Consider the following 17,796-nt stretch of genomic DNA (forward strand, 5'->3'; position numbering starts at 1 on the left):
CCACGTTCGGCCTCACGGACGACGCACGGGCCGACCGCCTCCTGGATCTCCCCGAGCTCGGTGACACGCGCCCGTCGGTCCGAATGGACCATATGCTGTCACTGTTGGGCGACGAAGCCCCCGGTTCTCTATTCCGGGCGCTTTTCCGTCGCCAACTTCCAGCGCAGTTTCGCCTCGCGTTGGCCGGGACCGGGCTAACGGAACCCCGAGCATTGGCGGCCGAGGCGGACAAGTACTTCGCCGCTTCGGACACGCGGGCGAGAGTCGGCGTGGCCGTCACGGCCCTCGTGGCTGATGCTGCTGATGCTGCTAATGCTGCTGATGCTGCTAATGCTGCTAATGCTGCTGATGCTGCTGATCCACAGCATCAGCTTATACAGCATACGCAGCATGCTGATACGCACCTCGTGACCGCCGCCATGCCCCGCCCACCGCTGCGGCGAAAACCGCCACCGCGGGGAAACCCGCCAACTCCACCGGCCTGGCGGAGCCAGCCGCGCTCCTCCAGCTCCACCACCTGGTGCTGGTTCCACGCCAAGTTCGGCCACGAAGCTCGGCAGTGTCATCCGCCATGCTCCTTCAACAGGTTGGGAAACGCCCGGGCCGGCGCTCAATAGTGGCGATGAGCGCCGGCCGTTCGAGCAGCCTGCTGTTCATAACGGACACCTTCTCCGGGCGCTGTTACCTGTGCGACACGGGAGCGCAGGTGAGTGTCGTTCCCGCCGGCACGTCAGACAAGCACGCCGCGGGTGGGGGCCCCGCGCTGCTTGCCGCGAACGGGACGCCCATCCGTACGTATGGAAAACGCTGCCTCTCTCTGCGGTTCGGAGGGCAGGTTTTCCGATGGACGTTCGTCACCACCGACGTGCCCATGGCACTGCTTGGCGCGGACTTCCTGTGCACTAATGGGCTCCTGGTCGACGTCAAGCGCAGACGTCTTGTCCAGGCCGAGACGTTCAGCTCGCTCGCTTGTGCGTTGCCCAGCTCGGCGAGCAGCTCAACGAGCGGCTTGCCAAGCGGCTTGCCGAACGGTTCGGTTCCGGCCACGTTGGTCTGTATGCTTCCGGCAGCGGACACATTCACCCGCCTCCTCGCCGGCTTCCCGGCCCTCACGCGGCCCACCTTCTCGGCGGGGGCCGTCAAGCACGGGGTGGCCCATCACATCCCCACCATCAGGCCACCGGTCTACGCCCGGGCACGCCGCCTCGAGCCGACGAAGCTGGCGGTGGCAAAAGCGGTGTTCGCTACCCTGGAGCGACTCGGCATCGTTCGGCACTCAGAGAGCGCTTGGGCGTCGCCGCTGCACATCGTGCCGAAGCCCGGTGGGGGATGGCGACCGTGCGGGGACTATCGCCGTCTCAATGACGCCACGACTCCCGACCGCTACCCCGTCCCCCACATTCAGGACTTTTCCGCCCGTTTGGCGGGCATGTCCTTCTTCTCGAAGGTGGACCTCATACGCGGCTACCATCAGGTCCCCATCAGGCCGGTGGACGTCCCGAAGACGGCGGTCATCACGCCATTCGGACTCTTCGAGTTCCTGCGCATGCCCTTCAGTCTGAAGAATGCTGCTCAGGCGTTCCAGCGACTGATGGACAGCGTCCTACGCGACTTGGATTTTGTCTACGTCTACCTGGACGATATCCTCGTCGCCAGCGCGTCCCGCGAAGAGCACCTACGCCACCTCCGCACGCTCTTCGAACGCCTGGGGCAGCATGGCCTGATTGTGAACCCCGCAAAGTGCCGGTTTGGCGCCGCCATAATCGATTTTCTGGGGCACCGTGTCACCAGGCACGGAGCCGTCCCCCTGCCGGCCAAGGTAGAGGCGGTGAAGGGGTTTCCGCGCCCCCGCACGATCAGAGGGCTGCAGGAGTTCCTGGGCATGGTAAACTTTTACCATCGGTTCCTGCCCCGTATCGCCCAGCTCCTGCGCCCCCTGCACGAAGCTCTCCGAGGTAAGCCGGGCAAAGGCGACGTTACCTGGACCGAGCAGATGGACACGGCGTTCGCGGGCGCGAAGCTCGCCTTGGCTAACGCCACCATGCTCGCGCACCCGGCGCCCGATGCACCGATCGCCCTCACCACCGATGCCTCGGACTACGCGGTGGGCGCGGTGCATGAGCAATGGGTGCGTGGAGCTTAGCAACCGCTGGCGTTCTTTAGCCGGCAGCTTCGCCCGCCCGAACGCCGTTACAGTACCTTCGACCGCGAGTTGCTCGGGCTTCACTTGGCGGTCAGGCACTTCCGCCATCTGCTCGAGGGCCGTGTGTTCACTGCCTTCGTCGACCACAAGCCGCTGATCTTCGCGATGGGCAAGGTCACCGAGCCGTGGTCGGCCCGGCAGCAGCGTCACCTCTCGGCCGTGTCCGAGTACACGACGGACATCCAGCACGTCGCGGGGAAGGACAACCCGGTGGCGGATTGCCTTTCCCGGGCCGTCGCCCACGCAGTCCACCTCGGCATCGACTATGCCCGGATGGCAGCGGACCAGGCCGCTGACCCCGACGTCCAGGCCTTGCGGACCGCCGTCACGGGCCTCCGCGTCACCGAGGTGCCGTTCGACGGCGCGGGCGCGGCCCTCTTGTGCGACGTCTCCCTCGGGCGTCCTCGCCCCATCGTGCCCGCGGGCTGGCAGCGCCAGGTGTTTGACGCCATCCACGGCCGGTCCCACCCGGGCGCGAGGGCCTCCCAAAGGCTGATCGCCGACAAGTTCGTCTGGCATGGCCTCCGGAAGGCCGTCCGCAGCTGGGCCAGGATGTGCCTCGCGTGCCAGCGCGCCAAGGTGCACCGGCACACCCAGGCCCCGTTGGCCCCGTTCACGGTGCCGGAACGCCGGTTTGACCACGTCCACGTGGACCTGGTCGGACCTCTGCCCCCCTCGCGGGGTTTCACCTACGTCCTCACCATGGTGGACCGCACCACCCGGTGGCCGGAGGCCGTGCCCTTGGTGTCGACAACGGCGGCCGATGTCGCGCAGGCTTTCATCGCCACCTGGGTCGCCCGGTTCGGCGCCCCCTCAGACATCTCGTCCGACCGCGGCCCCCAGTTCACCTCGGAGCTCTGGGGGGCGGTCGCGCAGGGGCTCGGGGTCCGGCTGCACCGAACCACGGCCTACCACCCCCAGGCTAATGGCCTGTGTGAGCGATTTCACCGCTCATTGAAGGCCGCGCTCCGGGCCACCCTCCGCGACGGCGGCTGGGTCGACAGGCTCCCCTGGGTCCTGCTGGGCCTCCGGACGGCGCCCAAGGAGGACCTGCGCGCATCCGCGGCGGAGTTGGTCTTCAGGCAACCGCTGCGGGTGCCGGGCGAGTTCCTCCCCGACTCCACGGCACCATGGTCCGCGGCACAGCAGCGCTCCGCTCTGCAAGAGACCGCCCAGAGGTTCGCCCCAGTGCCAGCGGCATGCCACGGGCACCCACCGACGCACGTCGCCCCGGAGCTTCGCACGGCGGAGTACGTCTTCGTCCGCCACGATGCCCACCGGACACCACTGCGGCCCCCGTACGACGGGCCTTTCCGCGTGCTGGAGACCGGGGCGAAGCACTTCACCCTGGACATCGGCAGTACTCCTGACCGCGTTTCGGTGGACCGCCTCAAGCTGGCCCACCTCGAAGTGGACCATCCACCGCCAGTGGCCCGACCCCCACGTCGGGGCCGCCCCCCTGCGGGCGGACCCCCGGCACCGCCCAGCCCCGCCGCCCCGCCGCCCCCCGGTCCTGCACCCATCCCAGGGGCAGCCAGGGGCATCCCACCTGGCATCCCTGCACCCCGGACGCCGCCGATCGCCAGGGGGCGCTTCGGCCGGGTCATTCGTCTGCCCCGCAAACTGGCCCTCCAGGTGCGCGGGAATTCTGGGGGGGCGCGTGTGGCGGACACAAAAGCCCACTGGCGTGGTGACATCATTCCGCGCACCAGGTGGGCGGTGGCCACGCCCGAGGGGTAGGCGTGGCCTCATGATATACACCGGGCGCGCAGCCCGGAGCGCGCCAGTGTTACAGTGAGCTCCTGAAATAAAGACGCTTATAAGTTACCGCTTGTCCGCTTCCTCCTTGCTCGCAAGCAGCGCGCATAACGCCGCGCTTTAATATGGTGTATTTTTAAAAATATATCTCTGCATTTTCCCGCGTTGCTGATACCGAGTCCAAAACCATCGATAAAAATGAAATCAGATGGTGAGTTAGATTGGAGATAAAGGCGTGAGAGAGACTCAATGGCCTTGAAGTTACAGGCCTTTGAGAATTCATTTCGTTCTATAAACGGCAACTTTCATCGGATTTTCTTCCCGTTTTTTTTCAACCGAGTCTAAAACTATGTTAGCGACTGTGAAAAATGAAATGATATATCGAATTTGATTTGAAATAAAACTGGGAGAGAGAGCAAGACACCACGGGCCTACAAAACAGGCCTCAAAGCTATGCGAGTTAATAAAATGGTGGACATTTGTTTATATGAAGCGAAGGCTCTCCCAGAATGGGTGGAGCTATGGGTGGAGCTACTCTGCAAACCGAGTAAGCCACACCCCGGACAGACGCCCAACAGACAGACAGACAGACAGAATCATCTACGGCTATTATAATATAGATGTACGACATTTCACCCTATCAGGAAGCGAACAATGTAATAAAACCATAAAAAATCGACTTTTCTAAATTTCATGACCATGTGACCTTTACCTTGGAGCGAAAATGAAAAATCAAGTTCCGTGGGGCTAGACATGACATTGGCCTAACCAAATACCGAAACCCCTGTCAGATTCCACCAACTCCCTCGGAGAAGATGTAGCTTGAACTCGATTACCCCCTAACAAGACATCTTTTTCGGGCGTGGCTCCGCCCACAATGGGCGCATTACGCCCACTCTAGGCAGGACACAACTAGATCATGATATCAACCTCCCACCCAAGTTTCTGCGGACAGACAGATAGACACACCCATGACGAATATAGTGGTGACTGTTTTATAACTCGTGAACCAAAAATTAGGCTTATTCGTGAAGGGTAGTCATTATGCATTGGTGGATAGATAGAATAGTGGATGGACCCGAAACAGAACCTTTCCTCAGAGACAGAGAGACACACAGACAGAGATAGAGACAGAAACACAGTGGAAGGATGAGGTTGATATACCCCCCCCCCCCTTCCCGTGCCTCCTCCCCCCAAGCCCTCTCCTTCCCACAGATCTCCCGATGTCCCTGCTCTCAAATGTTGTACTTGTGTGCTTCCCTCTCTCTCCCCATCTTGTCTCCCGCTCCCTTTATCTTATGTTTTATGTGTCAGTTTGGCTTTTTGTGATTAATGTTAGCTCTTACACGAGCCTCGATCTTATATACAAAAAAAAGGGGGAGTAAGAGGTGGGTGCTCTAGGAGCAGCGTTACGCATCAGGGATCCCATGGAATGGGAATGACTCATTTTGACAGCTCCCAAAAGGGAAAGTCAGAGGTCAGGAATTTTAAAAATCAAGTGGACTGCGGCAAAAGGGGAATATTCATTTATTTATTTACTTGATTGTGCCTATTTCTCATTTATTTATTTGATTAATACTATTTTCCCCTTTCTGTTCATCAGCCTTATGACTACTGGCTCTCTAACTAGATGGAGCATGTGTTCTATTGAATCAGCCAATCAACAGTGTGCTCAAGCTGGACGACCAATGAGCACATCCAATGACGTCATGTGAGGAACGGTTTTGAACCGGGTTGGGAGTGAAAATCGGCAGTTGAGCTTGGAATCACATGAGAGACTTCCACATCAGGGTGCTTGAGACTGGAATTCTGAGAGCGAGTTCCGCATCAGGGCAGTTAAGCCGGGAATCCCATGAGTGAGGTCATCATCAGAGCAATTGAGCCAGAACCTTGACATGGTGGTGAACATGTGCAGTTTCTCAGACTCTTCACAGAAGGCCTTAGCAGGATTCCCTACCAGACTAGGGTGAAGGGTGATTCATCAATGTGTGTGCCGTCCCTCAGATGGATGTTAAACCGGGCGTCCCGTTTACTGGCGTTAGTTGGTGGATGGTAAAGATCGCATGGTGTCCTTCATGAAGAGTACGTCAGATGTGTTAACTGAGGTGTCACCAGGTTAGAGGGTTTGGCCAGGTGAACACTACAAGATACCTTTTTTATTTTGTCAGTTATTTCAATATAAATGTACACACCATCTTTAAGGGGCGGTTGGGGGGCTATCCACGATGAGGTCTTGCATCCTTGTTTTCCTTTTAATTTGGTTTGTTCTTGTTTGCTCAGGGATTTTGCACTCACCAGGGGGACAGGCTTGTACAGTTGTCCTGTAACTCGGTCTTCAATGAGGGACGACAACACGGAGGAAGCAGCAGTGGAGAGCAAGATGACGGGATGGAGGAAAGACAGGAAGCAGGAAATTCTGGGGGTTATGAGGACCCCAGAAAGCTTGTGCCTGAACAAATGCCTGAACTCCCACAGTCTGCAGAAGATGCAGGTACCTTGTCCTCTTCTGTTCTGTTTTGCCTTTTTATTTGCAAGATATATTTTTTCTTCAGGACGTGGTTGAACAGGGGAGACGTGGTATAAGAAACACTCGTGATAACAAATTCTGTTATAACAAATTACACTTTTGGTGGACAATCCCTTTTCATGAATGCATTTTGAATCTACATAATGTTACGTGAGTGTGTGTGGTCGAGTATTTAGTAAAGTGTAAGGCCTTAACATGGACTTCAGCCCCCTCCCTGCGCTATTGCTGCGGGCACGAGACGTCACCACCAGTAACGTGGTGACACCACCTGGGGTAGGGCCGCCGGGAGGGTCCTCCCACTGTTGTAACAACTATTGACTGGATCCGATAGCAAGGATAAGCACCACAATTTGCCATAGTCACGGGCAAAGCCTGATTTTGGCCGGTGGCAGGAAAGTGCCATCCAAGTGGCCATGCTGCATCATGTCATGGGCAAGAGGACTTTGGAGTGGAGAAGGTGGGGATTCTTTGAGGACCTTTGGAGCGATTTTCACTCATTTGCCAGGGATATCTGTTGGAGCTGGATGTGCTCCCTTTCATGTGAGACGCCCATTGGCATTAGGGCTCCTTTTTACCTTGGATACTCTGTGATGCGGAGCTCTCTCTTTTCCACTGGGAATGCCCATTAGCATTGAAGTTCACTCCTTTGCTGTGGACTCCCTTTGGTACAGGATTGCTGCTCTTCTGTGGGGGTTGCTTTGCTGTGCCTTGATCTCTGCTGGTGCTGCCCTGCTCTCCATACTATTCCCTCCCTCGAGCATATTTGACCTTTCCATACTATTCCTTCGCAACACACAAAGTTATGGACAGATTCAGATGAAACTTGGTGGATGAGTTGGGTAAATGACGAGAGCAAGCTGATTACATTTTGGAGATCCGGATCCAGATCTGGCCTATCAGCCGGATACAAAACGTAAACTGTTCAGCCTGGCAGAGGTATGCACTCTCTACCAAGTGCCGTTCTTGTTAAACTTGCACTGTGGAGACAGAGAGTATTAACATTAAGACAGTATAGAGTAGGCCTAAGTTTGTTGTTTAAAACCTCCTGTTTTCAAGTGAGGTCAGGTGAGGACTTGGGCATAAAGGTACAACTGAAAATCACATTGTGCTTTTGGAGGAAACAGCACGGACTATTTGGTCAGTGAACGGCAGGCCATGGCGGCGAGATCGGCAGCAGAGCTTTGAAGTAAAGCGTAAGACATGTTATTGGGACTGCCCCATGGGTTGTGACAGCCTAGAAGATGCTACGCCCATAGAAGCGGACGGCCAGTACGAGTGGGACATGCCACCCAAAAGGGCGGTGTCAAAGTTTGAGGGACATGACCGCACCTTTGAGGGACACTTGTTCTCGTTTGGCAGTTCTAGTACTGGTTTTGCTTTTGAAGTTGGAATGGTACTTGTGGAGTTGGAGTTTTTGGAGTTGCAATTTTGTGTTGGAGTTGGGATCGGACCTGGGTAGAGGCAGCATTCCTCTCCTCCTCACAATACTCCTCCTCATTGCCATTCACCTGTCTTGTGCCACACCCACTCTGTGCAACACCCAACCTGCCAGGACCCACAAGCAGCTCGGGAAAAACTGTACATAAACTGTACGTGTGACTCCCTACACGTTGTCCTTTGAGTGCCTGGTCTGTTCCAATTATTTATTTATTTATTAGCATCTCATCTCTTCCTTTCCATATACCTTTAATAAGCAATTTTAATTATTTTTAAAAACCCAAAAAACCTTTTGTCCTGTTTTCCTGCTTTCACACATAAACATCGCCAGTTTCGGCTGCGTTTGGTGAACGTTGGGGAATTCTAGTAACTTTGAACGCAGTAACTATAAGCACCGTTTTGTGATCCATGGAGGCATTGATAAGACCTCTGGCTTGGAGCGACCGTGTTAACTGACACCTCTGATGTGACAATATGAAAAAGGGAAGAGGAGGAGTGTATGGAGGGCTAACGAGCACTGATCCTGTTGTTCATTTCAGAATTCTGAGCTTTTGTAAATGGTTCCACACATTTTTTTATTTTTTTTGTATACAAGATCGAGGCTCGTGTAAGAGCTAACATTAATCACACAAAAAAAAATGGACACACAAAACATACAATAAAGGGAGCGGGAGACAAGATGGGGAGAGAGGTAAGCACACAAGTATAAAAGCAGAGAACAGGGACATCGGAAGATCTGTGGGAGGGAGAGGGCTTGGGGGGAGGAGGCATGGGAATGGGGGGTAGGGGGGAGGCGGGAGAGGTATAAAACACATGAACATTGCGAGGACGTCTTGGAAAGAAGTTGAAATTTCAAAAAAGTGGATCTGGGGTGAATTAACAGGGGTAGAAAAGATAAAGGTTTTGGATGGGGGAAGATAAGACATGGTGGTGAACAGCTGTTTTAAAGACCTGGAGGGAGGAGTGGGATTGAAGAGAGTGAGGGAGTTTGTTCCAATGGCGGGAGAAAAGAGGAATGAAAGAGTGAAGGTGAGCAAAGAATCTTGATTTTGGCAGTTTCACCAGATGAGGGTTGTTGCTGGCAGATCTTGTGCGATCTGTAGGAATATTTGGGGGACAGAGCACAGATAGAGCTGGGGGAGCTAGGCCGGATAGGAGTCGGAAGAAGACAGAAAGACCACCTACCTGCCTGCAGTGAGTGAAAGGCCCTCACAATCAGCTTCATCACAGGAGATTCCAATGATTCTGAAAGCTTTGCTTTCAACAGCGTTAAGCCGAGCTAGGTGTGAGGCAGGAGCACCAGCCCAGAGGGGAGAGCAGTATTCCATTGAGCTGCGGATGAAAGCCTTGTATGTGGTGAGGACCTCAGGTGTGCAAAGGAAGGACTTCGCACGACAGAGGATGCCCAGTCGGCGACTGGCTTTGGAGACCAGCTTGGAAATGTGGTTTTCCCAGGAACAATCATGGCAGATAGTGAGACCCAAAAGCTTGAGCGACAGAACTTCTTGGAGAGGATTATTGAGAAAGTAGATGGGAGGTTGTACAGTCGGGCTTTTCGGAGAGACATAGTAAGAGTGTGAGATTTGTCAGGATTGAAAGACATGTTCCACTTGTTTGACGAGTCTGATATTGTCCAGGTCTGCAGAGAGTGAGGAGGCTGCAGACTGCCGATCTGAGGGATGAGGAATGGAGCGGCAGAGAGTGGAGTCATCAGCAAAGAGATAGTTAGAATTTTCCAGAGAGTCGGAGAGATCATTGATGAAGACCAGAAAAAACACAGGGCCCAGAACACTGCCTTGGGAAACTCCAGCCTGAACAGGAAGGGGAGATGAGAGAAATACATTCAGGGCCACACGTTAATTACGACCAGAGTGGAAGTCCGCAAGCCATGCGTGGAGATTTCCATGGATACCTTAGGAGAGTTTGGTGAGCAGAGCGGGGTGCCAGACCGTATTGAAGGCACATGATACGTCAAGGGTGACAGCTCTAATTCCCTGTTTGACATTGAGCACCTCCATCCATTGTTGAGAGAGCAGAAGCAGCACCTCCAGAGTAGAGTGACCTGGTCTGAAACCAAATTGATGATCAGAGATCAAGCCATTGGAGAAGAGGAAAGATTTGATATCGGAAGCAATGATGGATTCCATGACTTTGCTGATAATTGGTAGCAGGCTGATTGGTCTGTAGTTGCAAGGATCTGATTTTGCACATTTTTGGTGTAAAGCGTTGATGTTGGCTGATTTCCAAACTGATGGCAGATGACCTTGAGTAAAAGAGAGGGTGAAGAGAATAGAGAGGGTGTGAAAGAGCGGCAGAGTAGGCTTTTAGGACCCGTGGGCTGATGCCGTCTGGTCCAGTTGCAGAATCAGAGTCAAGGTTTCACAGAAACTTCTTCACCTTGTCAGGAGAGAAGGACACAGAGTCCAGGAGCAGCTGGATTCGACTGGGTAATGTGGGAACAGAGAGAGATGGGTTTGGGACGCAATATTTTGAGGCAAACACAGAGTTGAGGCATTCGGTTTTGTCATGTGCGGTGTCAACTGTGTAGCCATTTGAGGTAATGGCGGGGATGGAGGGGGAACAAACACCAGAAACGGATTTGACCAGACGCCACCAGGATTTGGAGGAAGGAGACAGGTTTGAGAGTTCAGTCTTGAGAGTAGAGAGATAGTGCTTCCTGGCACTCCTGAGGGTAGACACACTTGTTCCGAGCTTGGTGCAAGGAACTGAGATTGCCTTCAATTGTATTAGCCTTCCAAGAGGCAAAGGCAAGTTGTTTCAGGGCAACAGCCTCACCACAATATTCCGTGTACCATGGACGGGAGGAAGGGTATGACAACTGATGACGAGATGGGATAAATCTGTGCATGAGAGAGAGCAGTTTACTTTGGAAGAATTCCCAGGATGAGTTGATGTCAGAGGCAGTGGAGATGGGAGACCAGTCCAGATGATTGGTGGCTGCTCGAAGACCGTGCTGGTCAGCCTGGGTGAAATGCCAGACTCGTTGGCGCTGAGGAGGCTCTCTGAGAATGGTCAGGGAGATATCCACTTTAACAAGCACATGATCAGAAGAACCGATTGGAGCAGAAGAAGAGCAGCAGACATTTGCAGGGAAGTTTGTCATAACCAAGTCTAGAAGAGAAGATACTCAATTGACTCAGATCCGGGTCGGGAAATTGACAGATTGTCAATCCCAAAGAGTCGCAGAAGTCCTTTGCTGGGGTGCCACGGCTGGTGGGAGAGGTATCCACACCCAGCCAGCTGGCATGATGACAGTTGAAGTCGCCACATATGAGGAAGAGAGAGTTGGGATGAGTGGATATAAGTTAGTCCATGTTGTCAGACAGAGAACTTAAATGAGTCATCACTGTTTGGAGGACGGTACAGAACACATATGAATAAAAGGTGGGAGCGGAGAGGAAGCCGTAGCCAGAGGTACTCCTGGTGGTGGGGTGGAGAGAGGGCAGTGCAAGGAGAGTGAGGAAGAGAGTTTTTGATAAAGATAGCAACCCCACCTCCAGAACGAGGCTCAGGTCTATCATACCGGAGGAGGGAGTAACCAGGAAGAGATATCAAGGAATCAGAGACATCTTGAAGGACGAAAGTTTCTGTTAAAGAGATTACGTCTGGTTTGTCAGAAGCAACCCGTATGGAGAGATCAATCAGGTTTGAGCGAAGGCCCCGGATGTTTGGGGTCCATACCGTTAAGGAAGAGGAAGGGGGAGCATCGGGTGCAGGACAGGGAAGGGGTAGGGTAAGATGAGGGATGAGGGGGAGGTAGGGAGAGCTGTTAATAGTATGTCAGAGATTGCAGAAGAGTTTGGAGAAAGGGAAGGATGAGGAGCACAAAAGGTTCGATGGTGATGGGATGAGGCACAGTGAGGGGTTGTTTGAGGAGGTCAGAGCAAAGGTGAAGGTTGGAGGAGGTGGAGGTGTGAGATAGAAGGGAGAGGAAGTGGGGAGGAGCCAGCTTTGAGGAGTACGGGGGACGGGGGATAATTGGAGAAAGATGGTAGGGTGGGAGATTTGAAGGGGAGGGGTTGGAGGGGAGTTTTGAAGGGGAGGGGCGAGGGGGTAGTTTTGAAGGGGAGGGGTGAGGGGGGAGATTTGAAGGGGAGTGGCAAGGGGGGAGTTTAGGAGGGGAGTGTCAAGGGTGGAGTTTAGGAGAGGAGGGGCTAGGGGTGAGTGTTTAAAGGGATAGGTGATGGGAGAGTTTAGGAGGGGAGTGGCAAGGGGGGAGTTTAGGAGGGGAGGGGTGAGGGGGGAGTGTTGAAAGGGAGGGGTGATGGGGTAGTTTCGGAGGGGAGGTGTGAGGGGAGTTTATAAAGTGGATGATTTATGAAAAACGAACATTTGTTACAAACTGGGTTTATTGTGATTTTCAAGTCAGAGATCCGTTTAAAAACGAACGAGGAGGGGTGGAATGAAGATGAGTTTAGAGAATGTAGAAAGGAAGGATTGTAAGAGATTGAATTTTATTTTTGAAGTGGAATGAATTGAAGAGGAAATTGAAAAATGGCTTTTGAATGGGAAGAAAAACAGCGTGTTGTGATAAACCACTAAATAAAACACTGCAGGGGAAAGTTTAAACATATTAAAATAATATTTAAACAAAACCGTGAAAAAGAATCTGGGAAAAGTCCCTAAGTGAGGACGTGGATTTGAGAAAGAAGGAGAAAGGGTTGAATGAGTATGGAGGAAACTTGAGTTGGAAAGGCTGGAGAGGTGGAAGAAAAAGGAGATAAAGGGGGCGGGGCACAAGGCGAGACAAGGGGGTGAGAGAACAATCACGTGTCCGCAAGGAGAGAAAGAATTAATAAAGTAATTATTTTTTTTGTATTTAAAACGGAATTGAGATTGCCTTCAGTTGGATTAGCCTTCCAAGATGCAAAGGCAAGTTGTTTCAGGGCAACAGCCTCACCACAAGTGAGTAAGTTGTTTCAGTAAGATTTTTTTCAGACCAGGAACGGCCTCAAGACTGAACTCTCAAACCCGCACGCGACAAGTTGTTTCAGTAAGATGTTCGTGGGAGGTAGGGGGGAGAAAAGAAAATCAAAGAAACAGCAAATACAGCGAAGGAAATAACTTATATTCACACACAATATACCGACAGGGGTAGGGAGCCTAGGGAGACCAAGAGAGACCTAGAGACCAGGCCGCGCACGAGGTGCGAACAAAAAACGACTAATTACACACAAGTTTGCAATAATTACAAAACCAAAACTAACTAGAAACACACAATAACACATACGCAATAAAATAACCAGTGGAAATTTGACAAAGACACAAATGGGAAAATACTCAAACTTCGATGTCGTGGAGAGATAGAAGCAAGCCTCCTCGCTCGAGGGACCGGAAGAATTTTGATGGCAGAAGGGCAGTTAAAATCATGAAGAAGGACAGTGCTGTAAAAAGTTGAAGGGACAATTGGAAGGATATAGGGGGTGGCATTCCTCTGCTGTTGTTCCTTATCGCCTTCTTATCGTTTTTAATACAATAGCAAACTTTCATCTTTTCTTTTCTGCAATGGAATGTGGGACAGCAGGAAATTTTTACAGCAAAGTCGCTAATAAACAAATAAACAAAAATTGGCCCAGGAACGGCCCCAGAAGTTAGGAGGCGTTTGAATCAAGATACCAAAATTATATTAAGTACCCAACGTTCAACCGACCTTTTATAATTTGGCCAATCTGGTTCCGCGTACGCTTATTCAACGTGCACACTTATTGAATTGCAATGCACGGATTGATTCGAAAACCAAAAGAAAACACATCAATTATAAAACAACAGGTTTAGCGATTAATAAATAACGATGGGACGGTATCGTGACAGCGGGGAAGACCCGCACTTATTTATTACTAGACAGAAACAGGCACGCCTAACTTAAAATACATTTTACAGAAACAGACGCGCACAGGGGAGAGAGAAAGAAGATAAACAAGAGGGAGAATGGCTTTGCACTACAGGTCCCCTACCAAGTTTCAGTTCAATATGTTGAAGGGTAAGGGGAAAAAGTCTGGAAAATTTCACACCAGTAAACACATCCCTTTATTTGGGTGGTGTATGTGCAGCAATCGGTGCCGAACATAGAAAAACCAGATGTACATACATGAATGAAGCAAAAACATGCATACGGCTTATGTCCATCTTCTATATATATAAAACACAGTTTGTGTGTGTGTGTGTAATGTTACCGATAGACCCCAAAACGGAGAGGCTCACGTGCTTGATATTTGGCATAGATATGGCCATTGAGCCTGGGATGAACATGGCCGAGACCATATTTGACGAGATCAATATTTTTTATTCATATTTACCTCAGCGCATTTCAGCGAAGTATCCGCTAATCTCAGCCGGTGCCAGAGCAGCTCGCTGATTCGCTCAGAGCGATCACGTGATGTTCCATTCCCGACGCCAGACTGATTCGCTCAGAGCGATCACGTGATGTTCCATCCCGTCACACGCCACACGTTTGCACGTAATTCAGAGCGAAAATCGATTGCGTTTTTTCACCTTTTATGCGATCGTGTTTTGTGTCGATTTTGTGCGATATGAATTAAATGTCTTTGAAACAGCTGTGAAACGTCTTTCCACAACCCTTCTGTAACCGATTGGAACAGTTTATTGCCGCACAAAATGGCATTTTAACAGTTGTCTGGCTTTTAAAATCTGGGACACGTTCAAAACAAACGAGATCCGCGAAGCGAGTTGGTCGAGTCGTGCTGACCAAGATGGCGACATGGCGGCTTCAGTTTGCACAGAGTATGAGCGTTCTATATATTTTCAATTCAGTGCGCCCGACTCGCTCACGTACTTGATTTGTGGCATAGACATGACCATTGGGCCTTCACGGTGTAATGTGTGCGAGGCTTTTGGCCGAGTGAGCTTGAGTAGAGAGGGCGAATGTACGGGTTGGGAATGTACGGGTCTCCCTTCCCCCGCCCGGCAACGCCGGTACTGGAGGGCGTGGGTCACAGGATCGGTGAGTCTCCAAAATCCGCTTCGTGCTGTTGCGAAGATGCAGGACGATGTCACGATTGTTGTGCTGCTCTCCGACCATAAGAACTGCAACGTCATTGTTGACTGGCCCTCCCCTTCTCAGCCTGTCATCCCTCCGAGGTCGGCAAATTGAGTACCAGCTCACTGGTAATTCCCTATTAGTCGCCTCGGCATCCGGCCATAAAACATTGCTTCAAAAAGGGGGCCACGGTGCCCAAAAAGGCCAACCCCTGCCCTGCAGGGAAAAATGGCCTATAAAGGCGGTTCATAGAAATGATTGACATTTTAAAGTGAAATTGCAGAAGGTAGAGAAGAATGATGCCAACCAACTAAACATGTTGTCTCTGGCAGGTTAGTAGGTGATTTGACAGGACAATGCTGAAAACACTGACCCTCAAACACACACTGACCCTAAAACTGACCCCCGACTCCGCCTCCGACCCTCTCCCAATCCCCCTTTTCTCGCGTATGCTCAACATACAGACCAGTCTGACTTTTTTTCTTCCCTTCCCCTCAACATAATTATGCAACATGCAAATGCTTAGCTCCCTCATTCTCAACTGCCTAACTTCTCACTTCATCCTGATATACTTTTAACACACCATGGGTCCTTCGATTGTGACCGTTAAACAAGCATTTTGATTTTCTTGTTCATTTATTTCATTTTAATTATTTTTTTCTTGTATTTCCTTACTCCAGTGAATCAAGGAGAGTATACAGAGCCAGATCTAACTCGTGCCACCCCACGGCCACTGCCTGTGACCTACTATGCTACTGCACAGGTGTGAGGGAAGTAAAAAGATGTGGGCCTCTTTTACAAAGACTACAGTTCGTCTATGTCAGTGGATAAATAAGTACAATTAATTTTCTCAATTAAATATTGAGAGAGGTATGCGAAACACCATAAGAAAGAAAGTAAAACGACGTTTCTTGAAAACAAGAGAGAGCCTTGATGGATAGGATACTTCTTCTTCTTCTTCTTCTTCCATGACTGTTAGCATACCTATCTCAATGTTTGGTTGAGAAAATTCATTGTAAGAATACAATTGCACATATAGGTGTCGGTGACAGCTTTTCTACTCTAAGGTGATAGATCTTTCACATCCAGCAACTAATGCCGGCAGACAGGACACTCGGTTTAACGTCCACCTGATGGACGGCACACACACATTGATGTATCATCTTCCTTGAAAAACACCAGGATGAATGTATATATCTGGCCTGAGATTAGAATCCAAACCTGGCAGCTTAGAAGCATATACACACACTTCCAGGCTATCCTGCCAGGCCTAATGGCATCAATAAAACTCACCTACAACTGGGAAAAATGTGTGACTCTGCCGGAAAAGTACAAACATCCTTGCTGAGTTTTGTTGATTCCTTCATGGTTGGGGATATGGATAAAACTTTTTGCATCCTTCTCCATTCCTATAGTTGTCTTTTTCTTGAAATTACCCCCACAGGTAGCTGGCGAGTTGAGATCCAGTGTTATCGAGTCCCTCCCTGGTCCTTTGCCACCGGAATTCCCAAGAAATAGACTTCGTCCACTGCAGTTATTGGGCCAGGGACAGTTTGGGGAGGTATGACCTTCAGATAATGGGAAGAAATGGACAAATTGTGGTTATGGCCTGCAGAGGCACATTAACATTATTTATCCGAAATGTTCTCCGCTCCTGACGTGCAAACACATTAAATGTTTTTTTTTTTTTTTTTTTTTTTTGTATACAAGGTCGAGGCTCGTGTAAGAGCTAACATTGATCACAAAAAGACAAACTGACGCATAAAACATGATAAAGGGAGTGGGAGACAAGATGGAGAGCAGGGACATCGGGAGATCTGTGGGAGGGATAGGGCTTGGGGGGGGGGAGGAGGCATGGGAAGTGGGTGGGGGGGGGGGGGGGGGATGGGAGAGGTAAAAAACACATGGACACAGCTAAGACTTCCAGGAAAGAAGTTGGTATTTCAAAAATATGTTCTCCGCAATCTCTTCGAAGATACGATACAAACATATCGGTGAAACAAAATTCCTGAGCATGAAGTCTTGTTCTACATGGTGTCCTTTAAATACATTTAGCTCACCTGGAACAATACTTGTTTAGGTGAGGTATTAGCATCGTGCGATGTCCGCCAGTCAGGTTGTATGTGAACACCCGGAACTTCTCCAAAACTACACAGACAATTTCGATGAAACTTGACCACAACCTTCATCACCCGTGATGGACTAAAGTTTGTTCACGGCATTAAAATAATCAGGGTCTCGGGGAGGTCTAATGGGAGTTAAGTCTGCGGAAGTTAAGCAAAACTGTCCATAACTTTTGCACAGGTGGCATGGGATATACACTGAACAGCATTAGTAATGCGATCTCGTAACTCATCCAAGGATCGTATCGTGGGGTATGTGGTATAAACAAACTCTAGGTCTTTGATGAAACCCCACAATATAATCACAGGGAGTCAGGTCCAGGGATCTTTGGGGCCAAGCAATGGGTCCAATATGGCTGATCCATTTGTTGGGGGAATATGGAGTCGAGGAATTCACAAACAGCTCGTTCATGGAAAAAACAAAACAATGTTAATTGAAAGTGAAGGTGGATATGTTGAGTACTAAACAAAACTTTAAACATTACTCTAAAAGTTACATTTAACTTTCAACTGGAAAGTTGTGCACGTTTGTTGTATTCAATAAATGAAAAATGGGTACCTACTTAAGGGACACCTTATATACACCTCCACTTCTCTCCTCCAGGTTCATCTTTGTGAAGCTGATGGACTGTGGGAAATTCTTGGTGAAGAACCAGAAGAGGGACTTACAACAAGCCCTGCTTTTGTTGCTGTTAAGATGCGTCACCCAGAAGCTGGGCCAAGTGCTCGG

The 17,796-nt window shown here is 50.8% G+C and overlaps 1 protein-coding gene across 3 annotated transcripts in view; it reads left to right on the forward strand.

Moving 5' to 3' along the window:
• LOC137412694 (discoidin domain-containing receptor 2) overlaps nt 1-17,796 on the forward strand; it is a 140,884-nt gene that overhangs the window by 85,462 nt on the left and 37,626 nt on the right. For all 3 annotated transcript variants that reach the window (XM_068097979.2, XM_068097981.2, XM_068097982.2), the window contains 4 exons: nt 6,242-6,452; nt 15,624-15,706; nt 16,388-16,504; nt 17,671-17,795. In XM_068097979.2, the coding sequence (XP_067954080.2) occupies nt 6,242-6,452; nt 15,624-15,706; nt 16,388-16,504; nt 17,671-17,795 (536 nt within the window). The remainder of the gene's footprint in view (nt 1-6,241; nt 6,453-15,623; nt 15,707-16,387; nt 16,505-17,670; nt 17,796) is intronic.

Source organism: Myxine glutinosa, chromosome 6, assembly GCF_964187855.1.
Source record: "Myxine glutinosa chromosome 6, kmMyxGlut1.1, whole genome shotgun sequence".
Lineage (NCBI taxonomy): Eukaryota > Metazoa > Chordata > Myxini > Myxiniformes > Myxinidae > Myxine > Myxine glutinosa.